The sequence below is a fragment of the Vigna angularis genome, chromosome 1 (genome assembly GCF_016808095.1).
Source record: "Vigna angularis cultivar LongXiaoDou No.4 chromosome 1, ASM1680809v1, whole genome shotgun sequence".
NCBI lineage: Eukaryota > Viridiplantae > Streptophyta > Magnoliopsida > Fabales > Fabaceae > Vigna > Vigna angularis.
In genome coordinates this window covers 2,144,948-2,170,170 of record NC_068970.1, presented here as the reverse complement: position 1 = coordinate 2,170,170, position 25,223 = coordinate 2,144,948, and the positions used below count along the sequence as shown (strand labels likewise).

The following is a 25,223-nucleotide window of genomic DNA, read 5'->3' as shown; positions in this document are numbered from 1 at the left end:
ACCATGCAGCTGCTGTCAAGGACTGCTGGTCAACCGAAGTCTTATGATGACACATCCTTTGGTTTGTCAGTGATAATTAGATAGTAGGTTAGTTGGTCAAAAAAATAACACATCTTGCTTACACAGATGAGCAATAGGGTAGATCTCCCAGTAACCGCAGAAAAAACTCGATATAGTATTCTAATTGGAGGAAATCTTAGTTCTTGTAAAAGCAAGAAGCAAAACATTGTGATTAGATCTAGTGTGAAGGCTAGATATCAAGCTATGGCCATTACCACACATGAATTATCTGGTTTAAAAAGTCCTTATCGAGCTCAAGCTTTTGCAAATTGAGCCAATGAAACTCATTTTTGACAGCTAAATAGCTCGACTTATAGCATCTAATCTAGTCTTCATGATGGACTACTTGAAGAGCTTAAAAATAACTAAAAAAATAGTGGATTAATGTGTCTTGATATGTATAGCTTTGCTACTCTATTTATAGAGTACCAAGGAGGGCAGAATACAACCCTAACCCTAAAGTTGGGTTTACACACATGAATAAAATAAACTTATTACATTTCAACAGGACTAAACACAAATATAGATTGTTACTATCCATGAGAAGATCACTTCCAGGGAAGTCACTGCTTCATTTATAAACTCTAACAATCAACTGAATGATATATACATCAAGTGTCTCGAAGTACAAACAATTTGCTATATGTACCAAGCTTGAAGCAAATAATTTATATGCTCCTGATTGAGGGGTGTTGAGATATGAATGTTTTAGTTTCTCATATTACCTTTTTGTACAGATCTAATTTGTGTCCATAAATCGGGACAGTATTCCCATCCCATTAATTTGATTAAAATTCAGTATTATCAATATACATTGTTGAGGGATTATCTTCCTCAAGCAATTCAAGTCTCAAGTTTGGCCAACGCATGAATGGCAGAACCCACCAAGTTTCTGTTTCCAATGTTTGAAGGAAAAGGATATCAGATGTAAAGATGAAGTTCTGGGGATCAAATCAAGAGGCCAGAGAAAGAAATCATGGTGGCAGGGAAGAGATAAAATTGGTGGATGGACCAAGAAAAAATCAAGAACAGCAACAAAAGAAAAACAACTCAAATAGGTCAATAAGTTGGGAAAAGAGGCCAAAAAAGCTGAGTTGGAATTACATATAGGGGGCTCAATTTCTTATCTAGTGGACCAAGCCCAAAAGTGTAAGTTGAACACGGAAATAAGTTACGTGAACCAAGAATAAGAAATACAAAAGAAAACAGAGACTTCATTGTATAGTAAGAAAAGAACAGAGTAGGAGAGCAACCTCTCATCTAAGAGTCTCCCCCTTCACAAAGAGCTAATGCTCAATTTACAAATGATAAAAATTAGCATAATCCTTTCTCCTTACATCCTCCTACTTATTTAACACGTTAACATGATAACAAATTAATCAATATCCTAACTGTTTTATTCCCCCACATTTCTAACATAATTTCTTTTCAGCATTAATGAGCCCAGAAAAATACAATAAAATAGGGAAAGAAGAAAAAGAAATTGGATTTGTCCCCATGTCCTCATGGACCAGACCCTGAACATTAAGGTGGATGACTATAATAACCTTCAGTAACAACATGAAACACTTCGTTTCGCAGCCAATGGGTGCACTCACGTCTGTGATTGACACAGTACCACTGAAAGTTAATGTTGGACGGCAGTGATCTGGCTATTTTGCTAATCGGTTGGAACTCCACAGGGACATTATTTCAGATTTTCAGTAGCCACATGCTTCCACATGTCTAATGTCACATTCTTAGACATTTACCTCTCCTATAGAACCAGATTCTATTTCTCAAGTTTTGGTTATTCATTGTCTTAATTCTTCAGTTCTTTCTCCTTGAGTTCTAGAAAGGCCTCTTTGTCACCTACATTGAAGCAACCCCTAGAGACTATTCTACTCATAATTTAACAGTCATGTGCATTCCATGTCAATAGAGGAGCATTCCATAGAAAGTTTAGATGAATCATCTCTTGCCATAATATCTTCTGCTCCAAATCTGCCTGGGTATTTGACAATAGACTAATTGTTCTCCATAAAATCACATATTCTGTATGCAATTCTCATACAACCCATAATCTCCACATCTTTTTCTTCTCCATAAAAGAATATAGTCTATTTGCGTACTAGGGGCATACAAGAGATAATTCCATACTGTATTTTTTTTTGCAGATGACAGCTTTAATTGAAAAATCAAGGGTAACAGTTAACTTTAAATTTGAGCTTTAGAGACAGGCTTTGTTGGAAACAAAGGGTTTTCACTTACGTAGCAAAAGACAAAAGGAATATGTTCTATGAGTAAAACTGAGAGATGTCATTCTATTACGGGGAAATATTTGAGAATGTCATACAGGATACAAACAGGATGGCTACATGGAGAAAGTCATCGAGTGTTTCTGCGATTGCAAAATGACCTACCAAGCTAAAAGTGAAACTTCATTATATTGTTGTATATCTATGGTAGTGAATGTTGGACTTTAAAGGGGCAAAAGAAAAGACCGAAGTAGCATAAACAAGAGTGGTAAGACGAATATGTGGCCACATGAAAAGGAAAGATACAAAATAACTGTATACAAGGATATATTGGTGTAACACAAATTGATAAAAAACATAACAGATAGCCAATTAAGGTAATTTGAACACATAAAGAAGACCATTGGAAACATGAATGAGAAGACTAGATTGTATGGCTTTTACTCTATGGAAAGGAAGAGGGAAGAAAGACATTGGCAGATGTTGTCAAGAGGGGGCAGTGGTAAATAATAACTTTTGTCTTTTAACCTGGTCAAATGTCATTGTGTAATCCATATAGTGTCAGATTTCATTTTAAAACCAATTAGCATTAAGCCAAGTTGTTTACCAAAGGCTTTGATACCATGTTGAAAAAAATTAGCATTAAGCGAAGTTGTCCAACAAATGTATAAGTCACATTCAAAGGTTTAAGACAAGTGATGTGGGACTTCCCAACATATAGAAGATCTCAATTATGGGAATAGGACTTTTATTGCTATTATTGTATCACAATTTTTCCTCTTCATATTATACTTTTGTTACTACTTAGTAGGAGGCCCTTTCCAAGTTAGCAACAGGTTATATGATTGATGAGATGATAGCTCTAGAACCCAACCACACTCAATGCCTTATTACCTCGTGAAAAATCTGCACTTGAATGTTATGTTGTCATAATGGTTTCTCATACAACTAGGAACGTGCAACAAATTTTGGCCCAGTCTTGATTGCCTAAATCCTTTGATGGGCCAAGGAACAATCTAGTGCCCAAATACCATCCAGCATGCACTCTATGATGCCCTATATGGCTTCTTACACCTCTTAAGCTAAGGCTTCCAATAGTTAAGGAAGCCACTTCACATTAGAATTACCTCATGGCTATGCTCAGATGTCCGGGAGGTGACTCATCTGCATCTAGCCCTATAAAAGGGACACCTCCACCAGATAGACTCTCTTACCAAACATTTTTCTTCTTCTGAAACACATACTAATATGGTGATGAAGTGTCTTTGCATGTACCTCCCACCTTTACCTATTATCCACCTTCTTCATTTCCCTAAAGTGAATACAATAAAAGCTCAGCGTGTTCACTAATTAAGCATTCAGTTCAACGCTTATGCATAGAATAGTGCATCCCAGAAGGAAGCAACCATGATGAAATAAAAAAGGATAGGCCACAAAGAGACTAATAACATAAAAGTATGCACTAGGAAAAAGACATACTTAAAAGCACATTCATTACAGATAGGATTATGGATCCAATTAATACCAAAATTGAGCCACGGATGTGGTTTTCTTTCAGTTTTTGGCTTGTAGTTTTGGGGCAAGGGAATTTTACTTGGCTACAATCATTTATCTTGTATCTCTGTATGTCCTTCTAATTTTAACTAGTAATGACTGTCCTTTGTTAGTAGCAATTGTTTTTCAAGCATTCATATTATTATGCACATCTAGAATTTATAGTCACATACTTTCAGTTAGAATGTCTCTTAAATAGAAGATTCAAATTGTAAATGTAAAGACTGCTTTAACCTTACAATGCACAAAATCTTCCACCCTCATAACAGAAAATTACATGACGGATTATAGTTCCATTGTAAAATCATTGAGTAAATGAATGGTTATGCCAACTAATGAGGTTAAGGAATGGGTGGGGATAGGTGCATATAACCACACACGGCGGTACTAGCAAACTTATTATTTATTCAGATTGGTCTACGGGAGATGGGAGAAGAAAACATTTAAATAATAACATTAATATTTAAACTTAAGTGCCTTACCAGTGTCAGGGTTTGTTACTGGCAGCATCAAAGACAAATCAGCCAAAGTTTTTAAAGCATCAAAAGCAGAACCTTCATCTACAAAGAAAGAAGCAACGGGAAAGGGAGTGGTGAATGATAACATTAACAAAAACTTATAAGTTGAAAGAATAACAGGAAAATATTTGAACCCAAGGAAAGCGGTCGTCAGGGGAAAGAAGTAAAGCGCAAACCAATATGAATTCCAAAGTTCAAGCAAACTCTATAACTACTATCATAAAAAATAGTTTCGAGTTTTAACAATATAACGTTTTAATGTTTAAGAGAATAAAAAGCTAGAGGTTTCATCATGTAAACATCTAATCCAATTAATCTATCTCAGATCCTACTCAATATTGAAAAGCAAAACAAAATAGATTCTCAAGTTTCTTTTCCTGCTCAAACATCACCAAGTAGGCAAGTACAGCAACTCTTGCACCAAAATTTTGAAACTTTTAGCCCGACAAAAAGGCCTTAGTAATGCATATCACTTAATGTTTCAACCTTCCAATAAAATTTTAGGCCTGTAAAGACTTCTTGTGCATGTTAATATTTCATGGACAAAAGAATTCAGCTTCCAACAAAAGTGATAAAAGGATTTGAAAGATGAAAACATAAAGTTAAAAATTAAAAGAAGATATAACAAAAAAGCCAAAGAGCCATGTGATAATTTGAACATTGCTTTATATGGGACATGTGTGCTTTTCATTTATTAAGAAAGAACAGCATCATATTCTGGAGAATGAATACCTTCTTTCAGTCCGAAATACAGTATGCCCTGCCTAATGACAAAAACACCTAATACCAATCAAGGTGCTCCGTTTTCAATCCTTTTATACCACACTTGTTTAGTATAAAATTAAGCTAAGCCATAGATTCATTTAGAAACACCTAGTCCGATAAATATATCATTTATAACAAAGACATCCAACTTAAAGAGGAATGGGAATTAAAACAACTACCAAATACCTTTCTCTAAGACTAGCTTTTTACTTTTCGTCCTGGAACCCTTGTAAGAGGACCTCGCATTTTTGGTATCTACAAAATCAGTGAAGTTGGATTTGATAAAATTTTTACTATCATCTGTCCCACTGGAGGCTTCCTTTATGTCATTCAAATGCTTGTTTAAACTCCCCTCAGGCTCTAAATTGTTTCCATATTGTTTTATTTTCTTTTCTTCATTCCTTCCTCTTCCAGTAATTTCTCTACCACTCCGATGAATTGTTTTTCTAGAGTATTCTTCATTATTACCTTCAGTGCTTCCCAAACTCAACTCAGAACTACCATCATCCAACTCGGAACTGCAAAACTTGGCTCCAGCTTTTTCTGATTTTGAATGCTGAAAATAGTAACTGCCTATAATTACTGTTCATTACAACAAAATAACAGAAAAAGACAACTGACGGTTTTATAGAAATAACTTATTACCTTCTTCCCACTTTTCAGACCTGGGGAAGACAAAAATTTCTTATCTGGTGATCCAGAATTTTTCGAAGAGCCACCTCTTTGGGAAGCCTCAGTCAATGCCAATGCAATCTTATGAGTAACGTCATTAGTATCAACCATTTGTTTGGAACCCTGCTTTGCAGATGCAAAAAACCTCTCCCCAATATCTTTACCCATAGAATATGAAATAGGGACACGGGGAGTCCTTTTTCTAACAGCATGTGGCCTAATTCCTGAAAAAAAAAAATCACAAACAATTAATAGGTTTTGTTAAGCAAGACAAAAATATCCCTTCTAAAGGTCATTATATACAAAACAAAATATAACATCTTCAGAGGCAAGCAGCCAAACATCGAGAACAAGAGGAAAATTCATCCAAACTTTGGTCAATCTTATTGTAACAAATAATGGTTGAAAACCCAAAAAGAAAATGAAGAGGTACAAAAGAAATGTGATGCCAAGGTAATGTTCAAATGTACTTTGGCATATTAACCCACCAGAATGTCTCTTCTTCAACAATGACAGGCAACCATCACCTGATGCAACGGAGTGTGACTGAGAATGATCTGAAAAATGCCCATCTAATGCTTTATTGTCACTTAGATGCTTTCCCCGCATACGCTTTTGAGACTTTTTAGATATTTCTGCATCATCGTTGCTTTCTTTACCACTGTCACTTCCTCCCTGACAATTAAATTATTCATATTTTAATTGCTTAAGAACAGTTGTCAAAAACTGGTCGTGTTGTCTATTGCAATTTATTCAAAATTTATAACATAACCTAACCAATGCCGCCACATATCAATTGAAGGAAATTTGTCTTTCTCTTATTGACTTATTTGTATGAGGGGGGAGTTGGATTCCAAATCGATAAAATAACTATTACATCCTAAACCCAGTTTTAAATAGACGAAAGCTAGCTAACACTTTTGGTAGAATAACAGTCAGTTCATATATCATATCTTAAACGAATTCATGTGTTTCATTCCAATGCATTTTAGTTTTCATAGGATTTTAAAATTTAGGAAGTAGCACCCATGTACTCTTTGCCTAGGAAATCTCCCCACTTTGTCTATTAAGAATCCATATGTATATAGCTAGATATCTGTTCTGCACTACCTCTATAACAATTGACAATAAGAAGAATCTTTTTAAAATCAAAAGGCATTATCAAATAAAAAAAACTTAGTCAATTGGTCAGAACACTATGCAAGGCAGCCTAAATTATCCATTTATCCTTTCTGTATACTTATTGACAAGTACGTGCATGTACTTATATTGACAGAAAAGAGAGACCTTAGATTTCAATTATAACCAAGTCAAGTGACACTGAAGATTACTAAAATTCCAATCATAATGTACCTATCATCGGAGAAGTGAATGAAAAACTCTCATTGAAAAATAAACAGAGCTTAAAACAATTTGAACAAAGACTACACTTGAAATAATACAGTTTCTTCTTGTCACACAAGTTATGAAAAAGATTTGTAATGAGATGGAAATTTTAAATTACAGCTACCACAAGAAAGTTACAAAATCACGAAAACCAATGTAAAATATCAGTAAAATTTAGTCAAAATTTTAAATTAATTCTTACCAGTACACTATAATGATCTGTCATCATTGCTATAAGGCCAACAACTGAAGCAGTACCCTCTGGGAGAGATAAATATGCCTAAAATAAACCCAAACCAAAGCTTAGCATGTCTTACAAACAATATATCACACTGACTAAAATGTGCAATATTGATATTGAGATTTATCTCTTAACCCATGACATGACACGAGAGAAAAGGAGGGGGGGGGCAGTTGTTACTGCACGGAAACCCAGAAATAACAAGCTGGGGATATGCATATTCAGTGCAATAATTAACCACAAACTGGCCCGTAGGAGACAAATCAGGAAGAAATTAGTCTTTTACAGATTGCTTGAATATTTAAAACAGACATTCGTTAGGAGATTTGACAATTTTTAAGGAAGACATCTAGCTTCTTTCTTTTATGTCTCTTTTCTTTATCTTCATTTAGATTTTTAAGGAAAAAAAAAAGTAAACATTCACTTACTCAAACCAGAAATTATGGAGGCAAGAAAATCTTGTTTTCCAGATACATAGAAGAAGAAAAACTTTATCAAGGGTATTGAAAAATACAGGAAATATTAAAAGAAATTAAAAAGTACACCCTAAGTGCATATCTCTCTATACATGAAATGTTTAGTGTGTGTTTTAGAATCTAAAATCTTTATGTAAATAGGGAATACATGGTGCATGCATTTTAGAAATATCAGTAAATTAATAAGGATGTTGATGCTTGTACTGCATTTACCCTGTTCATAGTATACAGTGCCTCTACCATTTCCACAGATCTATTACGTACAGCAAGAGCAACCTGTAAACAGGTAAAATGTCACTGAAAAGGACATGTTTAGTGATAACATTGCACTGGAAAATTGCAGTGCATAGAACAAGGTAGATTAACAAACTAAGACACAACCTTGATCCTTCAATTTCCAGTGGAATTTTAAACAGTATTTACTACATGTGTATAGCCCATTTATTAGAAAAATACCTGACTGTGAGACTTGATATTCAACCTTTATTCAATAAGAAGCAACTTATGAAACAATAACTAACCTTCTTCCAATCTTTACCAAATTTCCGGTAAGCTTCATAAAAATGCCCAAGCTCCTCTTTATTCCATTGTGGTCCTAACATGTCAGCCAATCTTCTCTTCTGCGGAAGATTGAAATTTGTTAAATAATTTCATCTTAAAGAAATAAAATTCATAACACCCGACCATTTTAACCAAACTCTTAAAACACTTACTACCCAACTTTACGTTGATAAAATGTAAAAAAGATATTTTAATATATTATAATGACTTCTTGATAAGAGCACTGAGAGGAAAAACGATAAAGAGCAAAGGGGAAATTTCTTCCTCTGTTTTAACTCAGTAAATGTATTACGTATGAAAAAGGATTTCTTTTCAAAGAAGTAAAGAAACAAATTACCTTCTGAATACCAGGACTTGCCTTCAGCCTACTTTTGCTAGCATTCTCTGTAATTTTGTCTTTACTAGATGCAGTCTCACGAACACTTGAAAACCTCTTATTTACACTTCTAGATTTCCTAGATGGAGCCATAACTGATTTCTTTGATTGTCTGAAAATTACCAGGAAAACAGAGGAGTAAAAAAACAAATACAGCTAACTAAGTAAATACACTGGAACAATTTAGGCACAGATAAATTAATTGCATCGTATCATGAGAGTAAGAGGAGAGAGAGAGAGAGGGAGGGGGAAGAGAAGGGAGTTCACAGAAAAGAAGATTCCATACTTCAGAATCCAAAGCTGTTCAGACTGAAATGTCACCTCCTTTCCTTATACAGATAATGTTGATGAAGAATAACGGGTTCAAAATCCAGAAGATGCACCCTGATAATCCTAAGAAAATACCCTGAGGACTTATAATGAAGAAAATAGAATGTTTCACAATGAGCTAGTAGTGGGTAGGTATTCGCAAAAGAAAACATATAATCTGTTTTAAGTGAAGATATATTGCACAGGTTTTACAGCTACAATATAAGGCCCCGTATGTTAAAACAACACGATCCAAACTTAATGCCAACCTAAGTATCACTTCAACTACAAAACATTTGTCTGTACCATATATAGGTTAGGTGGTGGCAGAGTGTATTATGGCAAAACAACAAATTGAATACGCTGAACAGAAATTAGAGTCTTAATACTCAAGTAGACAAAAAGAAAACAGTTCAGACAATAAAACTTGGCACCGAACAAATCAACGATAGATTGTTAGCAAAACAAGTTACCTTGGTCAGCACATAGAGAGCAAAATGAAAATGGAAATTCTCTAAGACTGGAAATAGTACAAAGATTGAATGATGAAAGTATTGGAAAGGACATATTAATGAGGAAAAAAATGATAAAATAACAAGATAATCCTATCCCTTTACTAAAAACCAGACAAGCTAGTCAACAGCTATAAGGAGGTGCCACTGCTCTTGCCCTCTGTGGAGGGTGCATGCACCATGATGACCAACAAAGGACAACAAACCTTAGCCCCTATTGCACCAGACCTTTTTGCTGACAGATTTTCTAAGTCCAAATCCTCACCTCCAAAAAGAAAAAAAGATCCAAAACTCGGAGTAATTAACAGCATCACTGCAACCATTTGCCAAAATAGTCAGCAGAATGCTGAAACATCTAGAAAGGAATGCATCCCACACAAACTCTCCAATCTCAGCCATCCCTCGTTTTCAAAACACTTGGATGAATTGGTTCGCAGGTTCAAATCCGGAAACACACAGCATGCAGACACAAAGCAATAACAACATAAAAGACACATCGAAGCTTGAATTTTACTTCAGCGACAAGAACATCGAAAAGGAAGTCTCAGCTAAAACAAGAAACAGAAAAAAGCAAAATCACTGCTCCACACTGCAGTTCATCAGCTGAGAAAGGAAAGAAACAGAAAAAGGAAAAAGAAGCAGAGGCAGGTCCGAGGAAGAAGAAGAAATTAAAACTCACAGCTAGAAACGAGGTGATTCAGTTAATTCATCCCTAAGAGCCACCGAACCCCGCATTTGAGTTCAGAAAGCCGAAACCAAACGCGGAATTGGAATATTTCCCGAAATTCCCCCTCTGATCTAGCGAGCCGCGATTGGAATTGGGAATCTGAGGAGCAAGAAAAGCCCTCGCAAAGAGAGAGTGAGTAAAAGCATGTTCGAAATTAAAAGGAAGTGAATAGGATTAGAGAGAAAAGGAAGAAGGAGAAGCTCACCGATCAAAGAGAACCTGAATTGCAAATGGAAGCTGCGAGAGAGGGATCTAGTAGCACTGAAACAGTCGATGCACAAATGCTAAGAGAAGAGGATGATGAACAAACAACTCTCCAGTTCTGATGGCGTCGTTGTTGGCGTAAACAAAACATGAATTCGGGGGTATAACCGCGAAACTTTAAAATAATAGTACCATTATTTTATTTTATTTTTTCTCCTCTTCTTATTTTGTTTCGTTTCTCACCTCTTTCAAACAACGTCCTCCAATTTATTCCCCAAATAAAATTTAAAATGAGAAACGCCCATGAACCCAAACAAGAACATCAACTTTAACTATTATTCAAATAGTCAACCCAAAAAACCATTAATTGAAAATTAAACTGTTTTTCTTTTCAAAATATATATTATATGTCTCACCGTTGCTTTGTATTTAAAAATCACAGTTTTCAATACTTCCAAGAGATATTAATAGTGTGTTTAATGAGGTCATTTAGCTATCTCTTAAATTCTTACTTTTTTTTCAAAGTTTATAGCATGTAGTTTATTTAATTTTATTGTATTTTTTATTATTATTACCCGTTTTTAATTTTATTGAAAATTTTGAATATTTTTTTTAATTATTGTATTAATTTTAATATCTTTTTAGTTACTTTTAACTTTTGAATGTGGTTAAAATTAAAAAAGCAAACATGAGAAATTGAAGCAGTAGTGATGTTATGTAAAAATCACACAAAATAATAACTAAAAAAATGAATTAAATTAAACAGTAAGTTGAATTGAGAAAAAGAAATATTACATTTCTAAAAAAAATAAAAAATCATATATATTAGATAGTAAAATTATTTGTACCAATAAAAAAATATATAACAATTATTAACCTGTTTTGTTTTTAGTACAATAATAAAAAATACAATTTTAGCACAAAAAGTTTAATTTTATTAATTTTGTTTTAACTCTATTAGTAATTAATTAATCATGTGTTTGGTTTGTAGTAATTGTGATATGCGTCTTAAAATAAAAATATGTTAATAAGTAATTAACCTTCAAGGAACATCTGTATTGTGCTGTCTGAATTCATAATCCTTAGTCTTCCGTTGAACTTAATTCCATAGTAAACTTAATTTATCCTTTAATTTTTTCAACGAATAACTAACTTATTAGAAATCTTCATTTCATTATCATAACATGAAATTTTAGTTTACTTTTTGTTGGTCTCAATGTATTACATTTTAAGATCTCATATATATTTTTTCTTCAATATAATTAATTATATATTATTTTCACTTTAACATAAGAATGTGATGTAGGAGAATGTTAAATTTATTGTCATGCACGTTCGAATTGAGAAACTTATACGTGTTAAATTTATGACTAGGGTATCATCCATAAACTATAAAAATGCCCTCAATTATAAACTAGTTTATCATATATGTTTCTTGAAGAGTTGGTGTTTTACCTCAGTTTACGCAGAAAAAACCTGTATGAGTCAGCTCATTTCATACTAAGACAAAAAACACCCAAAACACAAGCTAATATCTTTAACACTCATTCCAGGGAGGGTGAATAGATTATAGGAGACTGAAATAAGAAGCAGTACTCAAATAATTCACACAAAGCAATCTGCTTGACAGATGAGAATTTGCCCAAGAGTAGCAATTTATATGCAGAAACAAACATCAGAACTTCCGAATGTCGTTTAAGTTACTAAATCATCTTTCAAGTCAACCATTATTAGCCTCTATTTTTCCCGTGTGAAATGTTCACATGAAATCTGTTTACTGGTTTTTAAGAAGCTGTATTGTTCGTCTCAAAAAGATGGATACAAACAAGCCAACCAATTCCACAAATCTTCCTCAGTTGAGGCTTAAATTGGCAGTCATGTCAATCCCCTTCAAACAACTGTTCCTGGTCTAACATTTTCTTTCATTGTTTTTTTAGTATTAAGGAATTAGTTAGGTTTGTTATGTGTAATTCATGTATTTTATTTAGTGGAGGAGGAGCAAACATCAATTTTTTCCCTAACTAATTCCTTAAAACTAGAAAAACAATGAAAGAAATGAAAGAAAATATTGATTGAAAATAGTTTTGTAAATAAATCTACAAGTTGATTTTCAGACTTACATTAAATCAAAGTTACAAATTCATTTTTATGCACTCTTCTTAAGAAAAATAACTTGAGAACTTGACGTTGACATGCTTAGTATTCTCATGAAATAGAGGATTATGGGAAATACAGAACTATGTTTCAGTTGTGAAGCATTTTTCTAACAAATGCTACAAGTAAACATCCTTCTACTCCTCTCTATTATTCCCTTCGTTCATACTTTTCTCATATATCTTCAACAACTTAGAAGAATGCTTTTCAAAACCATAGACAAACTTCTTCAGAAACGCATTCTCCGTCGGGAGTAGAGGCGTGCCATAGCTTGCACCCTTTTTCCTCAATCCTTCCTTTTCAAGAAATCTCAGAACCAAAGACCTGGGAACAATCCTCTTAGGGAGACTCAGCTGAATAATAACAGGATACTTGACAAGCTCCAAAGAGCTATACCCTGACACCTCAACCCAGAAGCTAAATACGGCATCAATCTTCTCACGGGAGCTCAACATGAAATGAGGATGCTTCTTAAACGCCACAAGCACATGCTCCTCCGACCACCCCCACTTCTTACAAACCTCAACCTTGTCAACCCACTTGGCTTTATTCACAGTCATTTTGGCCATCATGGCCACGGCGAAGGTGGTTTTGGAAGTGTCAAACCCCATTTCTTTCAATTCACAAATAGTGTGGGACAGGTTATGGGAGCAGAGGATAGAGGGCCACATGGAGAGCATCATACCGATGCTGGAGCGTTTGACGCCATTGTCGAGGAGAAGTTGGACGTTGGGAGATACGCGACTGTCGGCAATGAAGGAGATGTTTCGCCTGAGACAGGTGATGACTTGCTTGTCAGAGTCGACGAAACTTCTGACCAAGTGATAGGCGGGAACAATGTGGCTGTTGAGGTTGGCTAAGAGGAATCGGGGTCCGGCGGTGATCATGTGGATTATGTCGGCAGAGGAGGCGCCTTTGGAGCGGAGGAACTGGAACTTGGGGAGGAGGACTTTGTCGGGGTTGCACTGGAGGATGCGACTTTCCCGTTTGACGACGGCGTGGATTTGAGAGACGGAGAAGCCATGCTCGGAGAGAAAAGCTAGGACGGAGTCGGGCTTCTGAGAACTCTTGAAACGGAGGTAGCGGGAGGCGGAGAGGGCGGATTCCGGGGAGAAGCCGCAGGTGGAGACGAGGTAGGAGACAACGAAGGAGTGAGATTGGGGAACAGTGGCAAAATTGAAATTGAAGCAGACGGAGAAGGGTGGATTGAGATTGAGATTGAGATTGAGAAGAGAATGATGATGGTGAAGGATTCTTAGGGTTGAGAACTTCTTCATTTGGAGAATGGGAAGGGCGGAATGTGGGTTTTTTTTTTTTTTTTTAAGTATTCTAAGCTCCGAATGTTTCAACAATTTCTTTAACTATACTGTAAGAAGAAGAAAAATACATAAAACAATATTTTCTATAAATTAAATACAAAAGGTTAAATAGATTTATCTTTTAAGATCTTTTATAAGTTGTCGTATATATAAATTCATATTATTATTTCATTTATGAGATGATAAATATATAATGATAAAATAGGTATTATATATCACTGGTGATTATATTTTCTTATTAGAATAGTTGAATTTTACTTGAACTCAACTTCTTTGATCATAAATTAACTTTAGGTGATATTTTAAGGGTGTTGCTGTGTAAAACCAAATTTTCTTAAAAAAAACGCTTAAAAATTGCTATTGATTTAATTAATTTTGTTTGAAATATGGTTAATCAAGTTTTTAACAAATTTTGTTGCACAAAATTTATTTTATGAATATTATATGTGTTATCCAAATAAGCAATGTTTATATCATTATTAAAAAAAATTTAACAATTCTAAAATCTACAAAATTATTTTCGATTAATTTTATTTTTTTGACAATATTCAACAATTTTTCTTTAGACTTTTTAATCCTTTGAAGTTCAAATTCTCTTATTAAATTAAACACTTGAATGCTTCGAATCTTTTCGTCTCCAATATATTCTATCTTTAGATGACTACAAAGATGTCAGCATAAAACATAAAACATGACTTTGCTTTTGCTTTTCAGGTTTTCTTCTCCTTATGGTTTTTCATCTGAGTCACGATGAGATTGTCTGGCAATGAAAGGATTTCATAATTTTCTTTTGTGGCTTCCCAAAGATCTAAAGCTTCTAGGTAAACCTCCATTTTAACAGTCCAAAGATCATAATTTTTCTTGTTTCAGGTGTAGGGTCAAGTAACTTCAAACACCTTATTTCCTCTCCAAAGCAGTTCGAGTTTGTCTTTGTTTTCACTCTAACCGACCACGGGTACATGCATACGAGATCAGAGCAATAGTCTTAAATGCACAGTAAATACGATCACATACCTTTTACCTATGACCTTTATTTATAGTATTTTAGATGGGCTTGAGATTAGTGAAACCTTAATTTCAGCCCAACCTAAGCCCATTACTCATAATCAATACTTACCTTGATATTTGCTCTGAGAGGATTGATTATCAAGTTAGATTGTCCGGTAATGCTCATGTCTGTCCGGGCTTATCTGTCGAGGTATTTCTTTTATCCTGGTATCTTACGTCTCTGGGTCGTCCAGCCACTCCAGGGCCGTCCGGCCTTACGATACATTTCCTATTGAAAATTGGAAAAGTTGTTTGAGAAAAGTTTGTTTCAGAATCGATTTTAAAGGTCCCATAAGAAAAGGGTTTTAATACCAATTGTTGGTAATTTATAGTTGTTTATAATTTATAAGAAGGTTTCATTCTGATAGTCCGTATATATATTGAGTCTTCTCAAATAGGTCACTTTCTTTTTTTTGTGTGTCTCAATTAAGTCCCTAAATATGAAAAATCAATGCAATTGGTTCTCTCTGTTAAATTGTGAACTAGATTCATTAATTGACATGGCAGATGCAAGGTCATCACATTAAGTTTTAGTTGTCATCACATTTTATCATGTCATCATCTTTAACTTTTCCCCAAATTAGAAACCCTAACAGTCCATGACAGCCACCTAAAAACGTTACATCTAGCCTCCATGCGCTACCACACAACCACCAGCATCGCAAAACCATCTTCTTCCTCGAACCAACCAGAAATCGCAAGTTTTTCCTTGCTTCCATTGCACGTTATCAGATTCAACATAAAGAGACTTATTTGAGAAAATCCAACATAAATAAAAATTATCAAAATAATTAAACCTTTGTAATGATGTAGAATTCCCAAAATTAGAAACCCTAACCGTCCAAAGCAGCCACTGGAAAACGTCACCACTAACCTCCATACACAACCACCACCGAAAAACCATATTTTTCTTCAAACTAGCAAGTTTTTCCTGGCTTCCGTTGCACATTACAAGATTCAACATAAATTCAATAAAAAAGGGCCTATTTAAAAAAACTCACCATAAATAAAAATTATCAAAATGATTAAACTTTGTAATAACGGAGAATTCCCTTCACATGGAATAAGAATACATGGAATAAGAATGAACGAAAACAAATATTAAAGAATAACAATAAAAACTCACATTATTTAATCAGAAAACTTTACAATCTATAAAACTTAAAAAAATAATCACTTATTATTCATTCACAATGTGATCATAGAAATAAGCCACTAAATAAAATGCATTAATCACATGTAACAAATGGTACAAGTAAACATTCTTCTACTCTGTAGTATTCCCTTGGTTCATACTTTTCTCATATATCTTCAACAACTGAGAAGAATGCTTTTCAAAACCATAGACAAACTTCTTCAGGAACACATTCTCCGTCCGGAGGAGAGGCGAGCCATAGCTTGCACCCTTTTTCCTCAATCCTTCCTTGTCAAGAAACCTCAGAACCAAAGACCTCGGAACAATCCTCTTAGGAAGACTCATCTGAAAAATAACAGGATACTTGACAATCTCCAAAGAGCTATACCCTAACACCTCAACCCAGAAGCTAAATACGGCATCAATCTTCTCACGGGAGTTCATCATGCAATGAGGATGCTTCTTAAACGCCACAAGCATATGCTCCTCCGACCGCCCCCACTTCTTAAAAACCTCAACCTTGTCAACCCACTTGGCTTTATTCACAGTCATTTTGGCCATCATGGCCACGGGAAGGAGGTTTTGGAAGTGTCAAACCCCATTTCTTCCAATTCACAAATAGTGTGGGACAGGTTATAGGAGCAGAAGATAGAGGGCCAGCTGGTGAACATCATAGCGATGCTGGAGCGTTTGACGCCATTATCGAGGAGAAGTTGGACGTTGGGAGATATAACGCGACTGTTGGCAATGAAGGAAATGTTTCGCCTGAGACAGGTGATGACTTGCTTGTCAGAGTCGACGAAACTTCTGACCAACTGATAGGTGGGGACAATGTGGCTGTTGAGGTTTGCTAAGAGGAATCGGGGTCCAGTGGTGATCATGTGGATTATGTCGGCAGAGGAGGCACCTTTGGAGCGGAGGAACAGGAACTTGGGGAGGAGGACTTTGTCGGGGTTGCAGAGGAGAATGCGACTTTGCCGTTTGACGATGGTGTGGATTTGAGAGACGGAGAAGCCATGCGCGGAGAGGAAGGCTATGACGGAGTCGGGCCCTTGAGAATTCTGGAAACGGAGGTAGCGGGAGGCGGAGAGGGCGGATTCCGGGGAGAAGCCGCAGGTGGAGACGAGGTAGGAGACAACGAAGGAGTTAGAGTGGGGAACGGTGGCGAAATTGAAATTGAAGTAATTTTAAACACCTTCATAATTTCTAAATATATAATGATAAAATAAATATTATATATTGTTTACTTTTTTTTCTTATTAGAATAGTTGAATTTTACTTGAACTCAACTCTTTTATCATAAATTAAGTTTAAGTGATATTTTAAGGGTGCTGAGTAAAACCAAACTTTTCTTAAAAAAATATACGGTTAAAATTTGCTATTGATTTAATTAGTTTTTGTTTGAAATAAAGTTAATCAAGTTTTTAACTAATTTTGTTGCACAAAATTGAGTATGATAGATGACGCAAAATAATATATTGTGGTAAAAAAAATCTAAGACAAAAATTACTTTAAGGTGACATATTATGTTAGAAATGTTCAATACGGGCAAATGATCTTATTAATTTTCAAAACATCACATGATCTAATCACATATATACAATCCAAATCCAATCATTCATGCAACACATGTATGGGTGATTGGCATATTAGACAATTGGTACAATTTTCCTCGAAGTTGAGATCCACACACATTATACATACTTGTTGTATACATATGAGACAAGTTAATGATCAAACAAACCAATGGTTAAATGAATCACTGATCCATATTTCATATGAGATTGTGTTTAATGTATCAAACGTGTTTTATTGTATAGACATGTCAGTAGTTTCACAAAGTGGACATCTACTCTAATGAATTTGTCATGAATCGTCTTAGTGTTTTAATCTTTCAAAGACTATATTTCTTAAGCTTATGGTCATAGTTTATCATAATCATCAAAAAATATCCAATGATAATATCGTTCATAAGTCCATTAAACTATCAACTACATTAGCTATAAACGACCAATAAGGTTGTTCAAAACAAGTTAAAACATTTAAAAAGTATATATTAAATACATATTTAATCAAACTAAACTTATGGATACGATGAGATTACCAATATAGTCAATTAGATTATCTAATTATATTTGTTTGTCTAGATTATTTAATGAGATTATCTAATTATAGTATTTATCAAGAATTTAAAAATTGATTTTAATTAATTAATTTAATTAACATTATTTAGTCTCACTTAAACATATTATAGTTAAAACAACGTATGTAAACATAATTATAATATAAAAAGTTAAAATTAAACATTTTAATATGATTGAAAATGTAATAGCATAATACAACTTGGTACATCCTATAATTTATAGGTTTTATTTGAATTAAATTTATAATTAATAGAATATTTATCAACACATATTTGTGTTAAAAAACATCATCAACTAATTTAAAAGAATATCCCATTTTTAGTTACACTTTTAATTACATAAAATTAATTTATTTTTAAATTAGTAACTACCATGAAATTAGCTGTCTATTCCATGTTTTATTTAACTACATTTTTTTACTCTCTTTCTAGTAATAACCAGGGTGCACTGAACTAAAGAAAATAGATAACAGGCTTTATTTACAGTGTTGTGTGTGGATCCAGCCCTATGATTTGGACTTCAAGCCCAATAAGATTACGACCAAATAAAACTTCAATAAAATCACAAGAAAGGATTTCTTTGCTTTATGCTCCCCATATATTACTATCTGTACCCCTAAAACTCAATAGACCCCATTTTTCCTTATTGTTTATATAATAGGCAAGGTGCACAAGGATGAAGCTGAAAAATATGTTAAGAAATACATATTAAAAATTTAAAAAGAATTAAGAATTGAAGTTTTAAAATAAATATTCTTTACAAGAATTATAGATAGATATTTCAGGTAATATAAGATAATGAAATATATGAAGTTAAAAGAAAGAAAATAAATTATTGTTACATTGTGTAGAATTAAATAATTAGATTGGTTAATGTAGTGATACTCTTAGTATATTTATTTGTATTTATACTTCTGGTTTCGTAAATAAATCGATTTTATGGTTAAACACATTTTATCTTCAAAATTAATTTTTTTCTTGTTTTAAAAGATTTTTTTTGTTACAAAAACTAAGATATCAGCTTTTATCTCTAACACACAGATAAAAGGACAGTGTAAAAAAACTAATCTTTGTTCACTAAAATATTTGTGTAGTCTCTGAAAAGTGAACTAAATTCTACTATAGCAGAGTAATTTTAAAAATAAATATTTTAACCTCTAATATTTTTTTTATTTAACCTTATAATTTTAAAAGTGATTTTTGAAGTCCTAAATTATAAAGTGTTTTTTACTCTTCAGAATTTAAATTAAATTATGTTGATTTTGAAAATTGGCATGGTTAAAAATATTCTGCAGAACTAAAAATGTTTTTTCTCTCTATCTTGAATCTACAGCCTATAAACATTTAAAATTTAAGTTAATAAATAATATTTTAAAACATGTTGGGTTTTTAATCAGATTTCAACGAATTTCAGAGTTTTCAAAATATCTATCATTTTTATGTTAACATTTCTTAATTTTCTTTATCAAGAACAAAAATGACATGATATACAGGTTTGGTTTAATTTTTGAAGTCTAAAAAAGTGTAAAAAATAAAAAGTATGTTTAAGAAAAAAAAATATATGAAGAAAAATCTGACCGACATTTTGGTGGGTATGAAAGTGAAAGTGAAATAAAATGGTTGGATTTGGAAATTGCGACCAAAAAAACATGAGTAATTGCACGTTGGTCAAATATTGTATTATGTGTCACCTGTACGACTCTCTAAATAATCCTTCGCACCTTTACCCGTCTGATTTGTCGATCAAATCACATCTTGGCCCTTAATTCATTGTCACCAACTCTTATCACCTTATTGTAGATTTTTCCACCCCCAAACGCGTTTCTTGGACCACCATCAAATATAATCTAATTATACTTTTAAACTTTTTTTTTTCTTATTTTGAAAGGTCTTTGATTTTTTTCTACTTTTAGAAAAAGAGAATATTTTGTCTAGTTTTCACTATTATTTCAAGTTTTCCACTTCTCATCTTTTTTTTTTTAAATTTAGTCCGGGTTATAACCAATTTAAGATATATGAATAAATAAATATTTCAAAAAATTTAATGACTTTAATGTATGAAATGAAAATATTAAATTAATTATATTATAGTTATTTTCATTATTAGAATTATAAGAAGTTTGGACTTTTTTTCTTTCAGGTTCCATTATATTTTTTAAGAAAATAACTATAATTAATTTAATATTTTCACACTCACTTACTTCTAAATCCACTCAAATAAAAGTTAGTTTTAAATCCTCTCAAATTCATTCAATCACTCTCCTCCAAATCTATTTAAGTGAACAAAGTGTAAGAGTTACGATTATTAATAGATTTTTATATATAATATTCAATTATTTTATTTTCTTATCTTTATCTTTAAATCCAATAGGTATGAAATCTTTGTCTCATATCTTTAGTTAGTTTTTTATTATTTTTATTTGTATTTTGAACTTAGTTCATATTTCTTTTATTATAAATAGAATAATGTATTTGTATATTAAACACATGAGATATTAATCTCATATATAGTTTTACTATATTGGATATGGTATCAGAATCAAGTTCTTTTTTTAAAAAAAATTATTGCTTCTACCACTGCACTCGTCGCTGATGGTGGCACCATTTATTGATGTCAACACTGGCATCGTCTATCGTCGTTGTCGGAGTTGCACTTTCGATCGGCAACCACACGGTTTTGATTATCTCAGCTAGGCGGCCATCGTGTCTTCAATGACTCATTCATCTGAGATTTTACTTGTTATTAACGTCTTTTAAAGTTGTGGATTTGCTCATTTTTGTTGTTGTACGTGGTGACACGTCTCGTCTCCTCTCATGCAATGATTTAGAGCATCAAAGTCGTTATTTTCTCTTTCAAGTCCTTTGATTGGAGAATCTTAGATTTTTAGAGTTGTTCTATGTTCATTCATGGTTTCTTTCACTGTCTTTTCTGACCTATCTTTTATCATTGATGCGTTTGACCCATCCATATATCTTTTTCCAATGAAAAACATGACTTTTGTTAGTTTATTTATAGTTGTGATGACTCTTCAACGAAGACTTCTTTATCCACTAGATGTCAACAATGCATTTTTCAATAGCGATTTGTAAGAAAATATTTATGTGGAGCAACTTCGCAGATTTGTTGCTCAAGGGGAGTCGTCTGATTTGGTATTTCGTCTTCTATGTCGTATTTACAAATCATTAACAATTTGGTGTCACTCAAGTGAAGAAACATATATTTTCACCATGTCTTTATTGATTATATTAGTAACAAGCTTTATACATACAATTTGTATGCACTAGTTTGAGGGAATGTTAGATATATTATCTTTGTCTTATATTTATCTTTTATCTTTAGTTTTTTTGTTATTATTCCTTATTTATATTTTGGACTTAACACATATTTCTTCTATCATAAATAGAGTACTCTATGCATATATTCAACACAAAATAGATTAAACTTATATCTAGTTTTACTATATTGAACAATCCCCATCCCCACTAGATAATGAATATACCCGTGTACTTGTGCCCATACTCATATTTTCTTAATATTAATTAATTAATTTTCATAAAATTATAAAACATTCTCACAAAAAAAGTATAATATTATTAAATATTTAACATCAAAAAAGATATTATTGTTTCTTCAATATCAAATATTTAGATATACATTCCAAAATTTTGTAACTAGTAAAATTATTGAAAAACAATGAAAATTATTTTAGCAAAACAAAAATTAAAAATAAAAGAATGTAAGAGATAAAAATTTTATATTATCTATGAAGAGTTTATACTATTGTTCACTTAGAGTTAAATATTTTCATGCAGAAAATAAACAATAAATAATAATATTAAATACGGATAAAAATATTAAAATAGCAGACATAAATAATATTTAATTTACCTACATAGTTTGAACAAAAGTATAAAAGTTATAAGAGAACGGAAAATATCTCGAAAATATATGCATTAATTTGATGGTAAGCTCAACAATTAAAAAAATTGTGTAACTAAAACAAAAAAGGTTATAAAACTAAAAGTAATATATATATATATATATATATATTCACATGATGAAATATTAGTATTTTAGTAACATAAACGGAGATGAGAATTAGGACGGAGATGAAGCAAATATGTAAATACAAATCCTTATCTCCATGCCCAATTGAAAACATTAAATATTATTATCCATATCTATATCTAGTTTAGACCATGAGTTTATTTATCATCTATAATCTTATTCATTTATAATCTTAATCAGTATCAAATAATTTATATAACTTTCTTTTTCTCTACCTTTTTAATTTAATTATTTTTATTATAAATATTTTTTTTTTGTAATTCTGATTTTAAAAGATTTTTTTTAAAACATAAATTTCTATTAAGAAACCAATTTATCCCTTTTAACTTTTTTTGTCAAAAGTAAATAGTTCACTTTGCAACAATCCTAACAGGATCTCCTCGGTATCCTTAAATATTTTTACCTCAGATATCTTTTATATGATTTAGGTTAATACTAAAAGTTAGAATATCTCGTTCATTGGCTCTAAACATGTACATTATATGCTCATTTGTTGTTAGAAAGATTGAAGCAACAATATGTTTTATGTCTTATGTCCAACATGCAGTTTAATTTTTATGACTTAATCTATGAACCAAATTGTATTGTGCAAAAACAATACGAGAAGTTTGAGTGTATTTATTATGTAATAAAAAAAATTCTGAATACAATAGTTTTTTTTTTCTTTACCAAAAGAACATATATTTTCAAAATATTGGATCTATCAAAATAAAATTACAATTTTACCCTTTTTAGAAAAAAGTTGATTTTTTTGTGAGTCCAATATCTTACAGCCTACCTGTAAAGAGATTCCTGTGACTAATTTGTCTTCATGGCGCAGGTATGCTATACGGAACAGAAACTTTGTATGTATCCAACTTTTAAAATAATGCATACAAATTGACAAATTTATTATATATGAAAATTTGTTATTAAATAGATATGGATATTAATATTCTATAATTTATTTTTCCTCTTTGGAATTTTATCTTTTAATGATTTTATTTCAAAAAGTAATCATAAAAAGGAAAAAAAAATATTCCCACTTAACTTAAAAGATAAACGAAAAGAAAATAAAGTTTTATATACTTAAATATAAATGAATTTTATTATTTTAGAACTCTTAGATAATGACAAGAGTTCCATAAATATAATAGAGAGTAATTTAAAAACATTAAATAAATCTATCAATTATTTATAACTACTCAATTCACTAATAATTTACTCTTATCAATATAGCTCATTGTATTGTATCATCTTTTTAAGTATTTAAATTTAATTAATTGTTTACTATAAAACTAAATATTAATAAACTCAAAAAACATTTATTTTATAAATATGTTTTATAAGTTTAATTATATTTTTGAACAATTTTTTAATTATTTTATTATATTAAAAAAAGTAATATATATATATATATATATATATATATATATATATATATATATATATAACTGGATGATAACACCTTTCGATCATCCGATTACCCTTAAATTATAACATACAAAATTCATTACTAACTGAAAATTAGGTGCACACATTGTTTATTTGCAATGAAATTAACCATAACTGTAATAATTAAATGTCATCAATAATGTTCATGTTCTCCTCATATGGGTTTGTGAAAATAAGGAAAAAATTTAAAAAAGTTATATAATTGACCATTAACACTTTGTATTATGATAATTAAGTTGGGTTCCTAGACAAAGAATGCATCAAAACAGTTAAGTTGTCTTAAGGCATTCTGTCTATAGAAAGGTCCAACATTATGATAGAAAAACTTTAAACCATGATGTTTGGGAACATAATTGATTTTTTTAAGGTAAAAGATATGGGATGATATAAGTCACGCAGTGAAAATCTGTTGCATAGTAACACAAAAGTAATTAAATACAAAAAGAAAATTTTATGAATTAAAGAATATAATAAAATACAAACTTTAACTGTCATGTAAACTGAATCTCTTACCTTAACCATAATAAAAAGTTGTTACACTCAAGTTGACAAATTTAGAGCTGAAAATTAAAAAAATTGTGAAACAAATACCTAAATACATGGCACAGTACTTACAGTCAATCATAGTGTATAGGTAGTGAAGTGAATGCTTGACTTGAAAAGGGAAAAAACAAAATAAATGTTAATGAAAAATTATGTATAAAACTTCACTTTTATACAATTTTCTAAGGTCTGAGATTTTTAATTTCATTTTTTACCTCCTGAATAGACTATTTTAGTAACAAGGATGTCTTTAAATTATGAAAAGTTATAAACAATATTATAATATTGTCTGTCTATTTTTTTGTTAAGTGCGATGGAATTTTTTTTTGGACATTAAACACTAGAATATAAAATTTGACTAATAAAAATCAGATGACAAGTAACAACACAGATACAAATAAAAATTATATATCTTAAGAATATTATTTATCATTTTTTATTCTTATTATACTACACATTAATCATTTAAACCAAAATATTGTCATTAAAAACATATTACATACACTTAATGACGGTGATTATGTATGTGTCTGAGTTATTTTCCCTCTTTAAATATTTTGGTACTCCTTAAATAATGAAATTAAAATAAACATTAAAAAACAAGCTATGTCTAAAGTAAGTGCATTTTGGAAACGTTAGAGTTTTGGATTGCACAAGGGTGAAAAATAAATATGAGTTAGAGTTTCTCTCTAAGGCTTAGAAGGTGGTGGGAGGTGGAGTTGAGTTAGGGTTTTTCTCTAAGGCTTAAAAGGTGGTGGAGGTGGAGAGAGATAAATGAACG

At 31.8% G+C, this 25,223-nt stretch overlaps 3 protein-coding genes across 11 annotated transcripts in view; all 3 read right to left on the bottom strand.

The window, feature by feature from the left end:
* The window catches only part of LOC108344517 (protein ALWAYS EARLY 3), a 28,761-nt gene extending 17,978 nt beyond the window's left edge, over positions 1-10,783 (bottom strand). Inside the window, exons 1-12 of one of the 9 annotated variants that reach the window (XM_052871716.1) lie at positions 10,600-10,783; positions 10,347-10,493; positions 9,133-9,259; positions 8,808-8,958; positions 8,431-8,529; positions 8,123-8,185; positions 7,395-7,472; positions 6,295-6,481; positions 5,780-6,030; positions 5,603-5,690; positions 5,321-5,389; positions 4,334-4,411 (exon numbers count right to left, since the gene is read on the bottom strand). In XM_052871716.1, coding sequence (XP_052727676.1) covers positions 4,334-4,411; positions 5,321-5,389; positions 5,603-5,690; positions 5,780-6,030; positions 6,295-6,481; positions 7,395-7,472; positions 8,123-8,185; positions 8,431-8,529; positions 8,808-8,939 — 1,045 coding nt within the window. In that variant the 5' untranslated portion in view covers positions 8,940-8,958; positions 9,133-9,259; positions 10,347-10,493; positions 10,600-10,783. Of the gene's footprint in view, positions 1-4,333; positions 4,412-5,320; positions 5,691-5,779; positions 6,031-6,294; positions 6,482-7,394; positions 7,473-8,122; positions 8,186-8,430; positions 8,530-8,807; positions 8,959-9,132; positions 9,260-10,346; positions 10,494-10,599 lie in introns of all 9 variants that reach the window. The other 8 variants (XM_017582950.2, XM_052871717.1, XM_017582966.2 and 5 more) reach the window with 8 other exon arrangements.
* A 1,984-nt stretch (positions 10,784-12,767) lies between these two features.
* On the bottom strand, positions 12,768-14,095 carry LOC108336262 (uncharacterized). The gene has a single exon (XM_017572651.2). It carries the CDS (start codon positions 14,027-14,029, stop codon positions 12,890-12,892), a length of 1,140 nt encoding a protein of 379 aa, XP_017428140.1. The 5' UTR covers positions 14,030-14,095; the 3' UTR covers positions 12,768-12,889.
* Positions 14,096-16,813: 2,718 nt separating this feature from the next.
* Positions 16,814-17,422, bottom strand: LOC128193671 (uncharacterized; the record flags this gene model as incomplete). Its single annotated transcript, XM_052867734.1, has 1 exon — positions 16,814-17,422. A coding segment is annotated over one exon (609 nt), but the record flags the coding sequence as incomplete, so codon positions are not given.
* Positions 17,423-25,223: the final 7,801 nt, after the last annotated feature.

Bases quoted from the DNA above. Each gene is read 5' to 3' on its own strand.
- LOC108336262 (XM_017572651.2), bottom strand. From the start codon at position 14,029: ATGAAGAAGTTCTCAACCCTAAGAATCCTTCACCATCATCATTCTCTT.